The following is a 15,612-nucleotide window of genomic DNA, read 5'->3' on the forward strand; positions in this document are numbered from 1 at the left end:
TCTTAACCTCCAGTACATTATTCATGTCTGGTAAAGACAGAAGTATGAATTTTGTTCCTCAGCCATTTCTTTGTTCCACGTTATGAATTTCCCCATTTCTGACTGTAAGGGGCCTACACTTGTTTTTATCAATCTTTTTCTCTTTATATACCTATAGAAACTTTTACAGTCAGTTTTTATGTTCCCCGCTAGCTTACTTTCATATTGTATTTTCCCCTTCTTAATTAATCGCTTTGTCTGCCTTTGCTGAATTTTAAACTGTTCCCAATCCTCATGTCTATTGCTTTTCCTTACTAACTTGCATGCCTCTTCTTTGAATCTAATACCATCTCTAATGTAAGCCATGGTTTGGCCATGGTTCCCTTTCTACTCTTGCACCAAATAGGAATAAACAACTTTTGGAGTTCACCCATTCATTCCTTGAATGCCTGCCATTGCCTGTCAACTGTCCTTCCTTTCAGTAATATTTCCCAGTCCATCATAGCCAACTCGTGCCTCACATCATCACGATTACCTTTATTGAGATTCAGGACCCTCGTCTTCGAATCAACTACCTCACTATCGACCATGATAAAGAATTCTTTCATATTATGGTCACTCATCCCCAAGCAATATGTGGTTCATTTTATGGTCACTCATCCCCAAGGGTTCTCTCACAACTAGTTTGCCAATTAATCCTTTCTCATTGCACAACACCCAATCCACGATGGCCTGTTCTCTGGGTGGTGCATCAACGTATTGGTCGAGGAAACCATCCAGAAATTTCTCCTCTGTTGTACTGTGACTCATCCAATCTATATTCAGATTAAAGTTACCCACAATCAGAGATGTTCCTTTAACACATGCATCTCTGATTTCCTGTCTAATGCTATTCCCAACATTACCACTGCAGTTTGGTGGTCACCCCTACCAATGATTTTTGCCCCTGGTGTTTCTAAACTCAACACATACAGATCCCACATAGTGTGCGCGCCTCCAGCGCTCCCTCCTCCGAATTGGTGTCCGTAGGACCCTGGGGGTCACCTCGGGATGGAGGGGCAGTTGGATTGAGCTCCAGATGCCCCTGCATCATTTGGCTCTGCCAGCCCTGGCAACTCCCCAATGTCTGCATCATGGTGTTGATGCCCTCGGCAATGCCCCTCTGTGAGCGGGCCATGCTCTGGAGTGGCTCACCAATGTCCACCTGAGACTGGGACATGCTCCGCACTGCCTCGGGAATGTCCACCTCTGTCTGGAATACGTCCCCCAGTGACTCAGACATGCTAGGCGCTCAGCCATGGCCGTTACTGACTGAGCCACGCCTTGGATGCCACCCTTCATGGTGCTGACATCGGGTTCCAGACTCTCCACTGTGATCGTCACCCTAGCAGTGTTGGCCTCGGTGCCACATATTGCCGGTGCAATCTCCTGCACCCATAGCCTTTGGGACTCCTTCAATTGGCTATGGACCCGCTGGAGTGTCGCTGACATCACCCTCTGAATCTCATAGCTGCACCCTATCATCTGTATCAGCTCTGGGATAGCCTAGTCCAGAGGCTCAACATCTGACTGGGACCCAGCTGGGTCCTGGGGTCCAGCGGACCTCCGACTCCTGTCTCCCCTGGAAGTTCCTGCCTCCACCGATGTGCATCTGTAATTGTGAGGTGCTCACGAGATTGTCCCCCAGAAGCATGTCCACTACTTTTGCCCACCGAGCTGTGCGCCTCTGCGCTGGTGGAGGATGGTGATGAAAGCCGTGATGCATCGATTGCAGCATCCTCGGAGCTCTCCTCTGAGGTGTTCGCATGGCGGGGGGGGGGGGGGGCACACTGAATGGGCCAGTGCCATCAGATGGAGATCCTGTGGGAGAATGGACATGTGGTCAGTGGGAGGAATGATCATCATCCTCGCATGAACAACTCACATGTTACAGGTCCTCTGGTTTAGGGCCGATGGATATTCACCTCTGCAGCGGTGGCCTTCTCTACATTGGTGACCGATCTGTCCTTGGATATTCTCACAATCTCCAGGGCCCATTCTACAGCGGGGTTGAGGACCCCGAGGTCTGGCACCCTACTGCCTGTCTGGGCCCATTCCCGTCTGTTGTGGGCCGATTTCTCCTGCGGAGACACAGAGGGGGCATTGAGAGCCGATCACTGGGTGTGCTGGGGCATCTTGCGGTATTTTGCCGTGGGGGGGTCCTCTGGGGGTAGCATGCAAGACAGGTGCCAGGGGACCTATGCCATTAATTTGTGCTGCCCCAAGGACGTTGTGCTTCTTGGGACACTGGTTGGCGGTCCTCCTTGTCACACTCCTCGCACTGGTGGCTGCTGCCTCTGCCTGCCAGGTGGCTCTGGCTGCCCTGTGGCTGACCCTCCGAGCCTCTTGGGGAACAGGGCATCCCACCTGGACTTGACCGCATCCATCAGTCTGGCCAGCTAGGCATCCCCGAATGGTGAAGCTGGTCTACACGGTGGCAGGACTGCATGCTGTCTGGGGTTCGCTCTGCTCGATCGGTTTAAGTGCTGCACCCCCTCGTTAACAGGGAGCTGCTGGGCATGGTCCTGGCGAATCAGGTGGGACAGTCAATTGCGGCATAAAACCCGCGGGCATTGTTAAGTGCCCTAATTGACATTAGATACCGGTGACTGTCTCGGCGGGTCGGCTGTCGGGAAACACCCAGCATTTCCCGCTCACGACCACACTTCAATACGTTTCCGTCAGATCGCGCTCAGTGTTTCTCTGATGTTCCTCCACATTAAGGGAGACGATAACAAGTGGTAATGTTACAGTCCTGGCTGAGTAACCGAGAGACCTTGGCTAGTGCTCCAGAGACAAAAGTTCAAATCCCACTCTGGCAGCTGAGGGAATTTAACTTCAATTAATCTAGAATAAAAAGCTGAGCGAATTGATAATAGGAAGGTAACTGCAGATTATCCTGAAGGATAGGAATTCTGTTACATCCACACAATATGGCTGACTCTTAACATCCCTCTGAAATGACACAGAAAATCTCTTCAGTTGTACCAAACTGATATAAAAAGCACAACGGCCGGAATTTTCTGGCCATTCCCACCAGCGGAATCATCTGGGCCACCGACAGTGATTCCCCAGAGCAAGTTTTCCGGCGGTGGGGTCCATACAACGGGAATCCTCGCTGACAACGGTGGGACCAGAAGATCCCTCCACCAGCCAATGGTGGTACAGACGCGGGGATGTGGAAAATCCGCCCAATGGGTATACCAACACCACACTGAAGACATCTCACCACTTCCTGCTCAAAGGCAATCGGAATGAACAATAAATCCCATTAAACAGAATGTATTGGAAAAACCCAGCAGGTCTGGCAGCCTCCGTGGAGGGAGGAACAGAGTTAGTGTTTCAAACCCAATAGGACTCTTCTTCAGAACTCAGCTGAGTTTTTCCCACACTTTCTGTTTTTATTTCAGATTTCATGTACCTGCAGTATTTTGCTTTGTTAACAATAAATGTGAACCTTGCCAGCAGCCCTCATGTCCAGTTCTTCTCCCTCCCGCTCTAACCAGATCACTTCATGCTTCTGTCTTCATTAGAAGAGCAGTACACTGATTGAGAGAAACTTGAACACACAAAGGAAATTTCTGCTGTCCCATTGGATGTTTATAGTTGCAGACTAATTTTCAGATGATTAAAATCTGCCACAATTACAATTCAATTGCAATTTGTCAAAACAGTTCATCCTCAATTAACAGAAACACATTTCATGTTTTATTAGCCTATTTTACAGAATAATGTTGAATTATTATTTGTGCTCCTACCTTGAATCCTTTTGTCTTCTTTTCTGTGGACAAGTACATCAGCAGCAATAGCCAGAACCACAAGGCTCGCAACCACCCAGAAAATTACCAGCCAGATGTTGATTTTAGGGAAGAATTCATCTAAAGTTTAAACACACATCAGGATCAGTATTTATTTCTGTTTCCATGGAATGTCCATTTTGTTACAAAACTAACACCTGTTGCTCTTCACTAATGGTGTTGAGAAGGTTGTGCTGAGCCAACTTCTTGAACCGCTGCTGTCACCTGGTACAGTGCACCTTGTAGCTGGTACATACTGCTGCCACTCTGTGCCAGTGATGGAGGAAGTGAATGTTTAATGTCGTCGATGGAGTGTGGGTCAAGATGGGCTGCTTTTTGCTGGATGTTGTTGAGCTTCTTGAGTATTGTTAGAGCTGCACTCATCCAGACAAGTGGAGAATATTCCATCACATTCCTGACTTGTGCCTTGTAAATGGTGGACAGGCTTTGAGGAGTCAGGAGGTGAGTTACTCACCACCGAATGTCCAGTCTCTGAACTGCTCTTGTAGCCACAGTATTTAGGTGGTTGGTCCAGTTCAGTTTCTGATCAATGGTAACCCGAATGATGTTCAGAGTGGGAGATTCAGCTTTCCACCCCTTTGCTGATGATCAAGAGTAGACAGATGTGGTGATAATTAGCTGGATTGGATCTGTCCTGCTTTTTGGACAGGACATGTGCGGATAATTTTACACATTATCAGGTTGATGCCAGTGTTGTAGCTGTACTGAAACAGCTTGGTAAGGAGAGCACAAACCTTCCGTGTCCGTGTCTGGGAGGGCAGCCTGGGCCCTGGGATGTATCAGCTGCTGCTGTTCATTCACCTGGAACTGGGGGAAAGTCTGTGACAACTACCACCTGAGCTGTGCTGCCCGAGTCTGCTCTGGAGCCTGATCCACAGGTCAAACCGAGCTGGGAGACACGCAGTGAGGATTCCTTGACGTTTCCAGGAATGAACTCAGTTCCATGCACGACAGCGGGGCCTCCAGGAGCAGCATCAACCCTGAACGAGAGCACCAACCGCCTGAGCCAGCTCCCCTCCTGCCCTCAGCCACTCCTCCACCTCAGCAGCTCAGTGTGTCTGGCACCCAGCCGCAAGCCCTGCCTGGGACATCTCCCAGCCTGGCCTCTCCTTCCTGAACATAATAATAATAATAATCTTTATTCGTGTCACAAGTAGGCTGACATTAACAATGCAATGAAGTCACTGTGAAAATCCCCTAGACACCACATTCTGGCACCTGTTCAGGTACACAGAGGGAGAATTCAGAATGTCCAATTACCTGACAAGCACGTCTTTCGGGTCGTGTGGGAGGAAACCGGAGCACCCGGAGGAAACCCACGCAGCCACAGGGAGAACGTACAGACTCCGCACAGACAGTGACACAAGCCGTGAATCGAACCCGGGACCCTAGAGCTGTGAAGCCACAGTGCTAACCACTGTGCTACCGTGCCTACATCGCCACTTCCAATAACCAAGGAGCTAAACGCCTGGAGTCAGTCAGCGAACAGCCCCGTGGCTGAGTGTCAGCTCAATATGCAAAACCTTTAACCTAAAAGTGGGGACAACAAGGAGAACATAAAAAAATTATATTCTGGGAAGCTAAATTTCACTGAAGGGTAATGACATTGGATTCAAACATGAAAAGAGGCAAACATACAGTTAAGGAGAGATGTGAGCACTGTGTTGGGGAGTGGTCATGGAACACTTCCTGGAGTGTACTCTGTGCTGGGGTCAGAAATGTGAAGCAGTCAAGCAGAAAAAGTGTTTGTTTCTGAGATTACTATCGTCAAATACTCTGATCCCCTAACCCCAGCGAACAGCGCCTACCCTACTACAAAGAAGTCTATCCTCGAATAAACCTTATGAACCGAGAAGAAAAATGAATACTCCCGCTCTCTCGGGTACAAGAACCTCCAGCCTTCCATTTCCTAATAGGCCAGTCAGCACCTTCACCACCCCCCCAACTGGGCGAGCGAGTGTCGCTATGATCTATCCTTCCTTGGCTCTTGCACCAAATTCCAATCCCCTCCCACTATTAGCTCGTGCGAATCCAAGTCCAGAATGGCCCCAAACACCTTTGTCACAAACCCTGCACCATCCCAGTTAGGGCCATATGCAATTGCCAACGCCACCAACCTCTCATCTAACGCCCCTGTTACTATCCCATATCTACCCCCCTGGTCCGCCACCACCATCTCCATCTGGAACCTCACTCGCTTACCGACCAAAACCTCTACCCCTCGTGCATACTGTCGAATCCCGAATGAAATACTTGGCTCACCCAGCCCTTCCTCAGCCTCACTTAGTCTTTCACCTTTGGATGAGTCTCCTGTAACATGACAACATCGGCCTTAAAGCTTTTTAGGTGCACAAACACCCTCAACCTCTTCACTGCACCCCCCCTCCCCCTCGCAAATCCCTCACGTTCCATGTAACTATTCTGACCGTGGGTCTCTCACCCCCCCAAGCCCCCTTATCCGCCATCATCATAACTCCGGGCTCTGCCCACTGGGCTTGGCCCGCCCCGTCCCTTTGATGCCATCGAACCCCTCGCCCCGTCCCAGAATCCCCCATCCACTTCCTCAACCAATATCGGTCCCGTTCTCCCACCCCCCACTTTTCACACCTCCGAGGCCCATCAAAACCTGTTTTCCCAGATTTCCATTTTGTTATCTGTAAGGAATTGGAGGAAGAGAGAGACCGACAATAGTTATGGTTTCCACCCAGAGACCCTCAAATCCCCCAAATCTCCCCCACCCTTACGTGTCCCGCCTTCTCTCAGAGTGCTAGACACCGAGCCAGTTGGCTGTAAAAGCTAGCTCTGCACACTCACCCCTAGTGACAGCTGGAGCCCCCAGAGTCCAGCCCCAGACCCAGACCTCAGACCCCTGCCGGGAACATTAGGGAGACCATGCTCAGTGCCTCTCCTGGTCCACACACTCACACTTTGATCAGCAAGATATACCCTGTGCTGAAGCCCAGCTCGAGTGTTTGATTGCTGACTGCTGAATCTATGGTGCTGACGCTTCTAGAATTCAGGCAAAGTGTTGGGACTTCAAGGTTTGATTGAAATGCGATTCGTTAATCATTGTCTGAGACAAGGCACATGTACCCACGAGGAGGCACTTGAGAACTGTGAAGTGCCCCATAACTAACAAGGCCAATTCTTTATCAGCAATAGCTTTGAAGCTAGAGGCTGCTCACAGTCAAAGGGAGTTAAAGTGACCGCCAGCATATAACCAAGAACAGGGTTCTCTCCTGGAACTGTCTGGCAAGACCGACAGGCAGCAGCTGTTGTTGCCCCTGTTATGGGTCTCCATCTTTATCCATATTTAAAGATGGCTTGAAGGCCTCACAGATGAAAAGCACATTCCCCTCCTCCCCCAGCCAGAGCTGCAGGCCCAAGAATGGAAATGGCTGCTCACCTCCTCAGATCCCCTCAGCAGCCTTTGCAGCAGCTTCACGTTTTTAAAGGAGAACTAAACGATGCCCACGTGATTTCTCGCTGGGGCGCCAGTTAATTCCCAGGAGGCCAATACATTCAACATCAATCTCGCTGATGAGATGGACATAGGTGGTAATTGGAGTTAATGATATGCTCGCGATATTTGGGCGAGACCCGAACTCACCATCGGGAGCGGGCCGGTTAGATCGCGTGCGACGTGTATCCCGATTTCTCACTATTTAACCACCGTGCCCATATCTGCACCAGGCACAATGCGGTGGTTAAATCACGTCCGACGACACTAACTATCTACTCCCCAGGGAACCCTCTGAATATAAACAAAAGTCCATTAGCCCAAACTTTAAGATGCTTTAATTGCACCTCAGTCTCCAAAAGAAAACTCAGCTGCCTTTGACACCAGGATTTTTGAAAACATGACTGCAGCATTCACACACTAACTTAGGATTTTAACCCTGACTGCAGGACTCACACACTAACTCAGGATTTTAACCCTTACTTGTAGCCGGTTAAAATGGCTAACTCCCGATTAGAATGGCCAAACCCCGATTTAAAATGGCAAACGGAAGAGGCTGATGTGAAAATCAGCCAACAGGACTCAAACAGACAGCTGCAGGTAAAACAGTGTATTCGCCTCTGGGGAGGCCAGACAGAATCGATACCTGCAGCCATCTACATAACACACCAGCCACCTGAATACAAATTAGCAATCCCCAGGAACAATATGCTGCAAATTAGACACACAAAGCCAACCCAGACTTTTCGGCACCATCAGGAGCCTCCACAAAAGAGAGGTGAATGACCACCTCGAAACCGCCCATCGATCAAGGAATCGCTCCAGCATTGGAGAATATCGAACCAAGTGATTGGGACCAAGTCCAATCACTTGGAACCAGGTACAAGGTCCACCCCGAGAGGCGGGTAGCCCCTGGGGACTCTAAGAATAGGGGCCAAGTTCAAATCGACCCTTCTTCTCCTCTCCGCACCCTTCAAGACCCTTCTGCTGACCCTCTACAACAGCTGCAAGAAACAGTAATTCTTACTCCAACGCTCACTACGAGATAGGCAATCCTGGCTATCGACCTGTACCAGCTTTGAATCCCGCAGGCTCAGAACCCATACGAAAGGCCATTCGTTTCCCTGACCTGGTGGGCCATTTCCAAAGTTAAGTATTGGCCTGTTAGTTGTAGGAAGTAGCTTAGAAGTAGAATTAAAGTATAAGTATTGATTACTGTATATAATAAATGTGCGTTGATTTAACTCTTACTAAGCGATGTGTTGGATTATTGATCATTACTTGGACTTGAACCACGTGGCGGTATCAGAAAGATACCTGGCGACTCAAGAGCAAAGGTGATAGAACAAGAGCAATTAAACTAAGGCTAAAACAAGCAACATTTTGGCAACATCCTGACGGGACCCGATCTAGAAGTGATCTAGAAGGACTCCGGGAGAACCCAAGAAATTTGAATTAGAAACCCAATTGGAAACAGAAAACCACAAGTGTTCAAGCAGTTCTGATCAATACCCATAATTCGGAAGTGTGTGTATGCATGCGTAACTAACAGGGCTATAAAGGTAAAAATGATAGATTTTTGTTGCGTCAAAACTGTCGGAAGTCTGTATTTTCGGAAAGTAGAGAAAGCCGTACCCGCATTTACAACACCGCCTTAGCCCCCTGTTCCAAATTTAGAAGAAGCAGTCAGATAGGAAAGATGGCCATGCAGACAATGCAATGCCTCATGAACCCTGAGGAATTTGCGGTCGCAGCGACCAGCAGCAGTAGAGTGGGACAGTGTGCCATTTGGGAGGAGGAAATCCGGAAATATCTCAAGGGGAAAGGATGGCCTTTCATCCCTGTGGAATGATTTCTGCGATAATGAGGAACCAGGTCCCGGAAGTATAGGGTATACTTGGTAGGAGAACCTGAGCGAGATACACAAAAAGAGTTTGGGAAAAGCTCGCAAGCCGATGGCAATCGTGTCCTGTTTGGCACAATTGCGAGGCACAGAGGAGGTCGTCAAGACGCTCCGCAAAGAAGTTGAGGGCATACATCGGGTGAGTAAAGTCGATGTAAGCGAAGTTGAAAAAGAGAATTTAGAATTAAGGAGGAAATTGGCAGCAAAAGATGGAGAGGTGGCTGACGCCAAACGGGGTCACCAGTCTTGTCTGGTGCATTTAAGCAGTTTCCAGTCGCAATATGAAAAGGCCCATCAGGACACGCAACGTGCAGTCCTGGTAAGAGAAGAGACAGAAAAACAGGTAGAGACGCTACAGAAACAGTGTAGTGATCTCAAGGCAGCATTAAGAGCACTCCACGCTGCCACCACAGAACAAAGACTGAGCACCATAGATCACGCAAAGTGCCGGAAGCAGATTGCAGAGCTGGAATCACTGCTTTCTGTTCAAAAAGGTTTTCAGGACACCTTTGGGGAACAGTTAGACCAGGAAGACGGCCCTGATTGGGAAGAGTTACACGAAACATCAGGCGAACATGTACGGCCTGGACGAGCTAGAGCATGTAAAGCTCATGGTTTTAAGTTTAGATCCGTCAGTAGCAGCAGCCCTTCCCGACCCACAATGTAGGAGGAGGCACCCTTGCAGAAATGCATACCGTGATCCTGGATGCGATCGGGTAGAACCGGGGTGACCCCGTAGATGACCTCAATAAATGTAGGCAGAAGAAATCGGAGCTTCCCACAGCGTTCGCTGGACGCCTGTGGATTCACTTTACAGCAGTCTTTGGAGACGTAGACCGTGCCCATTTGTCCCCAGACAACATGGCCAAATGGACCCGCACCCTTATCTCCCATGCCACAGATGCAGGACAGAAAGCCTGTACTAGTTATGATCCCTCAGAGGAGGCCCATAACGAGAAGTGGGTGGTGAAAAGATTGTCCCGCGTTTGGGAGCAATCTGTTCAAAGTAAACCCACCGTTAAAAACAGCGAGGAAAAGCAGGCTGCCGCAGATATGCAGGCAGTAAAAACACATCACAACCCTGCCTGGGTAAATGAGGGAAAGAACAGCCCCCCACCCAAGTCACAAGAGTGTTACAACTGCGGACAGTTGGGACATTTCGCGAAAGAGTGCAATGCCCCTAAAAAGCCACAGAGAGCCCAGCAGACGGGCAGTCTGAGTAAGAAAAAGAGAGCCCATTCATAGCGTTAGCGCCCGACGGATCAGACGGACTAGACCTGAACGGACTGACGGTGTACGGGCTCCCCCAGTTGGGTCTGCGACACCCTTTGGGATAGGTCAGGACGACCAGTAGGTGCAGCGAAAATTCGGGGACAGCCTATTGAATTTCTCTGGGACACAGGAGGGTCCCGCACCACCATAAATTCCTCCACCCTATTTCAAAAGGACACGTGGCCCACTGCAGCCACCATCACCCTCAGCGGCTTTATAGGCCACTCACAGCAGGGACACATCACAGCCCCTGTACCCATTCAAATCGGAACCATCACCACCAAACACCCTGTGGTTTTAGTTGACCTGCCCCACACGGCAGAACACATTCTCACCACCTTTCATTCGATCCAGTCAACCAGTGTGTCTGGAAAATGGCGAAATCCGCAAGAGCCCCCGAAACGCTCAAAATAGGCGAATATATGAACAAAATTAGCGCTGTAGGCAAATTTTGGTTCAACCCGACCACGCTTAGTACGGACAAGCAGGTTAGGGCAGTTCTGCAAAAGAACAGGGCAGCATTCGCGACCCACAAGCACGACTGTGGATGGATGACTGGCTCCGTACAAATAACAGGACCTGACCCTAGACCCCAAAAACAGTACGGATTTCCCCAAGAAGCAGAGGGAGAAATCTTAAAAGTAATAGAGAGCTATTAGAGCAGGGCGTACTTAGATCAGTTGCCTCCACTAATAATGCCCCGATTTGGCCAGTGAGAAAGCCCGATGGATCATGGCGACTGACCATTGATTATTGGGAACTCAACAAAGTCACCCCTGCAGCAGCCCCCACTGTAGCAACAAGTCCCGAGACCATGCTCAAGCAGGGACTCAATTCCCGCTACTTCACGGTTTTGGACATCAGTAATGGATTCTGGTCCATTCCATTGGCAAAGGCGTGCCAGTATAAATTTGCCTTCACTTTTAAAAATCAGCAGTACACGTGGACATGCCTGCCACAAGGATTCCACAACTCCCCCTCCATTTTCCACCGACAGCTGACAAATGGATTAGCAAAATTCTCTCGCCCCGAATGTCTGGTCCAGTACGTAGACGACCTACTACTGCAGACAGACACCAAGGAAGAGCACATTGAGCTTCTTTCCGAACTCCTGGAACTATTACATTCAATTGGTTGTAAAGTCAACCCCAAAAAGGCCCAGATTTTGGAAGAAAAAGTGGTATATTTGCGAACAATTATCACGCACGGTAAACATGAGATCGAGCATAAAAGAATTGACTCGATTGCTAAATTGCCCCTTCCCTAGAACGTTTCAGCCCTCCGGTCATTTTTAGGACTGGTTAGCTACTGCCGAAACCACATTGACGGTTTCGCCAGCAAGGCAGCGCCCCTCTCAGACCTCCTAAAGGAGCCCCCTGGGAATGGCTTCCGCAGCATACGGATGCGGTGGACTCTTTAAAACAGGCACTCATAGCAGCCCCTGCACTACAAGTTCCAGACCCACTTTCCCCTTACGCTACAGAGGTAGCGACCACAGACCACACCCTTTCAGCCGTGCTCCTGCAGGAACGGCACGACCAGTTAAGACCCGTAGCTTATGCCTCCTGACTTTTAGATGCTGTGGAGCAGGGATTTTCAGCCTGTGAGAGGCACCTGCTCGCAATTTTCTGGGCAGTCCAGTACTTTTCGTTTATTACCGGACTGAACCCCATCACCCAACTCTTACTGGACGGACGACTCAAGGACGGTACAGTAAGCCAAACAAGAGCAGCCAGATGGTCCCTTCTCTTGCAGGGACAGGACATCACTGTGAAAAGGACAAAGACACACACCTACTTGGCCAACAATTTACAGTACCCCGGAACCCCCCATGAATGTGAGATTATCTCTCCACACCACAACACAGGCCCCTTGATCGCTAAAACACCCCCCCCCCCCCCCAAGAAAGATAGGTATTTCAACTCAGAGCCCCCCGCACACGGACACGTGTGAGCCCATTAAGATTTATGTGGATGGATCTTCCACCGTCTTGAATGGGAAGCGCATAACAGGTTGCGGGATCTATGTCGAGGACGCGCAGGGGCGCGCCCTCAAGGAAATATCGTTAAAACTACCTGGACACTTAGGCGCGCAGGCAGCAGAGCTTGCGGCCATTGCATATATAGTTGAACACCCAGATTCCTTCACCAGCCCAGCAGACATATACTCGGACAGCCTCTATGTCTGTAACAGCTTTACGGAATTTCTGCCCCTGTGGGAAGCAAGAGGATTTGTTTCCGCAGACGGAAAACCCCTCCCCTCAGCCCCATTGCTCCGCCATATTTTAGAAAAAGCCCAGAACAGGACTTTTGGCATCATCAAAGTCCGCAGCCACCATCGTTCCTCCCCCCCTGGAAATATAAAAGCCGACGCACTGGCTAAAGCAGGTTCCAGACATGGGTATTTTTGGAAACCCCCCGAAAGCGCGCCAGTGAGTGCAGTTCAGGTCACCCAGACAAAGATCGAGGATCTAGTGGAGGCCCAGAAGCAGGACAGCAATCTCACGGAGATTGTAAAAGGGAAGTATCCCGCCTCCTACGAGAGGTTTAAGAATACACTGACCACACATGACGGTGTGGTGTTAAAGGACACCCTTTTTGTGGCTCCTGAACAGGACAGGAACCAATTGATTTGTTTGTTCCATGATGGTCATGGACATCAGGGAATCGATCCCACTACAGCCCATCTCAAACAGCTTTGTTGGTGGCCACATATAAAGGAAGACGTAAGCCATTACATAGAAAATGGTCTTATCTGTGCGCAGAATAATACCGACAGATATGCCAAAAAGGCCCAACTCAGCCACACCCGACCCGTTAATGGCCCCTGGACTAATCTCCAGATTGATTTTATAGGTCCATTGCCCCCTTGCAGGAATGGCTATAAATATGTACTTGTGGTCATAGACACATTTACAAAATGGGTGGAAGCATTTCCAGCCCGCACAAACACTGCGAAAACCACAGCCAAGATTCTAACCCACCACATCTTTACAAGATGGGGACTCCCCCGCAGCATTGAATCTGACCAAGGTTCCCATTTTACGGGACGTGTCATGCAGAACGTCCTCACGATATTTGGCATCACCCAAAAATTCCACATAGCATACCACCCACAGTCGAGTGGTATTGTGGAGCGCATGAATTGGACCCTAAAAACCCTCAGAAAAATGGTCCAGCAGAACAACACCACTTGGGACTCAGTCCTCCCTTTTGCGCTGATGTTTTTGCGTAACACTATTTCTACATCCATAGGTTACACCCCACACACTCTCATGACCGGACGCCCCATGAAAGGCACAGAATACTTGTTAGGTTTAGACCTGACCAGCCCCGAAGTAACGGCCCTCACACACGAGAAAGCCGTGGAGCAATTAGTTGCAAATGTTAAAACGGCTCAGTTAGCAGATGCAGTAAAATTGGGCACCAAACAGAAACAGAGCAAGGCTTGTTTCGACAAGACAGTGCATGCGACGGAGTACGATATCGGACAGCAAGTGATGCTTTCTGTATATAACCCCAGCACATTCCTGTCACCTAAATACTCGGGTCCGTATTGCATTGCGGATAAAGTAAGCCCTTCCGTTTACAAAATAAAGTACTCCAATGGTAAGACTGCGTGGTTTCATATAAACCAGCTGAAGGTTTATGGAACACAGTCGAACCACACACACCACGTCATGCTTGACGCAGCACACCACACCCCGCCCACAGCCAACGTAACCCTACCAACCCCCACCACATCCAGCCCAGCCACAGACTCGACCTCGACTCCACCCCCGAAATATACACTCCGCCCCGGAACGCCCACAGACTGCAGCAGCAGAGACAGCGACTGTGACTCGGACGATAGCCACAGCACGCCTCCCTACTATCCCCATGCAACCGGACCCACACCCAGCGACTCAGACTACGATCCAAGTGATCCCTTCCTGATCACTTTCCTGAACAAACCCCACCACCGAACCACACTGACGACCCCGATTTTGTCCCCACACAACTAGACACCAATTATTGGCACCGTGACATCTCATACCGACTCGTCCGCAACGACGAGGGCGACCCCAACTCACACCATACAGCCCTTTCAGCCCTAATCCAGTCCAGAGTTTGGCACCCGGGAGAAGAGGACGACCTTGGGTCTGACTCCCAAACCGCCAACCCCTTAACCGAGAACTGAGGTGTCCAGATGATGTTTTAAAAGGAACCGCTTAGGAGAAGTGTTGTCCTTTCTGATGGAACCTGCAGAATGTTTTATGTTGTTTGTAAGTTTGTTACATGTTGTATGTCCAACAGGAGAATTTTCTCACTGCCACACGCCAATTCGGCCGAAACCTCTGAGGACTTGCCCTCAGAGACCCACCGTTGCCACACGCTTGTTCAGAGGAACTAGCTTTTCAGCTGATACTTGTTCGGGTATCAGACGCCCGCTCATAACTGCCCTTCTGGTTCGAAGGATAGAACCACTACGGCAGCCCCACCACGATGACTACATTTTTGCCCATTCTTGTCGGATGCTCAGGCAGTGGAGAAACGGCTTGAGACCCGCCCTGCCTGGGAACGCCTCGCTGGTCAACTACGCTCGGGGAGGAGAGATACGGCATTGGTAGCCATCCTACCCGGGGTCTCCATCCAAATCTTACCCGTCGCGGCTCATACCTCATTTGGCATTTTTCATTTCAAAAAGTTTTGTTTGTTTAGGTAACCCTTAGGTTGCTGGCCATCTGCTATTTACATCCTGGAACATTTGGATGGTAAATCAGCACTGGTTTATTATTGGGAAGTGTGCCGTGTCCTAAAAATTTGTTTTTTGGAAAAAAAAAATGGAGTCACACATGGTGACCAATTATAAAGGGAATAATTGGCACCAAAGGACAGGCACACTAGCATACCAGATATTAAACAAAGATAGTTACAGATACTAGGCTTGTTTCTACAGAACTGCAGAAGCTCCAGGACCGGAGAAAATAAAGAAAGAGAAGGAAAGAGAACAGCCATGACGACTTCCTTCATATTGATCAACATACTGTATATGAACGTTTGGTTGCGCGTGAACGCGAACCCCATGACTTCAAACCCCCCAGCCGTTAATGTTTCACTGCCCCGCAGTACCCAGAGCCCAGTCACCAACGACACTATATC

At 49.5% G+C, this 15,612-nt stretch overlaps 1 protein-coding gene across 1 annotated transcript in view; it reads right to left on the bottom strand.

Annotated features, from left to right (window-relative positions):
* Positions 1–15,612, bottom strand: part of LOC140390477 (butyrophilin subfamily 1 member A1-like) — a 104,586-nt gene that overhangs the window by 36,825 nt on the left and 52,149 nt on the right. Inside the window, exon 6 of the mRNA XM_072475640.1 lies at positions 3,777–3,896. Within this exon, the coding sequence (XP_072331741.1) occupies positions 3,777–3,896 (120 nt within the window). The remainder of the gene's footprint in view (positions 1–3,776; positions 3,897–15,612) is intronic.

Source organism: Scyliorhinus torazame, chromosome 14 (genome assembly GCF_047496885.1).
Source record: "Scyliorhinus torazame isolate Kashiwa2021f chromosome 14, sScyTor2.1, whole genome shotgun sequence".
Taxonomy (NCBI): domain Eukaryota; kingdom Metazoa; phylum Chordata; class Chondrichthyes; order Carcharhiniformes; family Scyliorhinidae; genus Scyliorhinus; species Scyliorhinus torazame.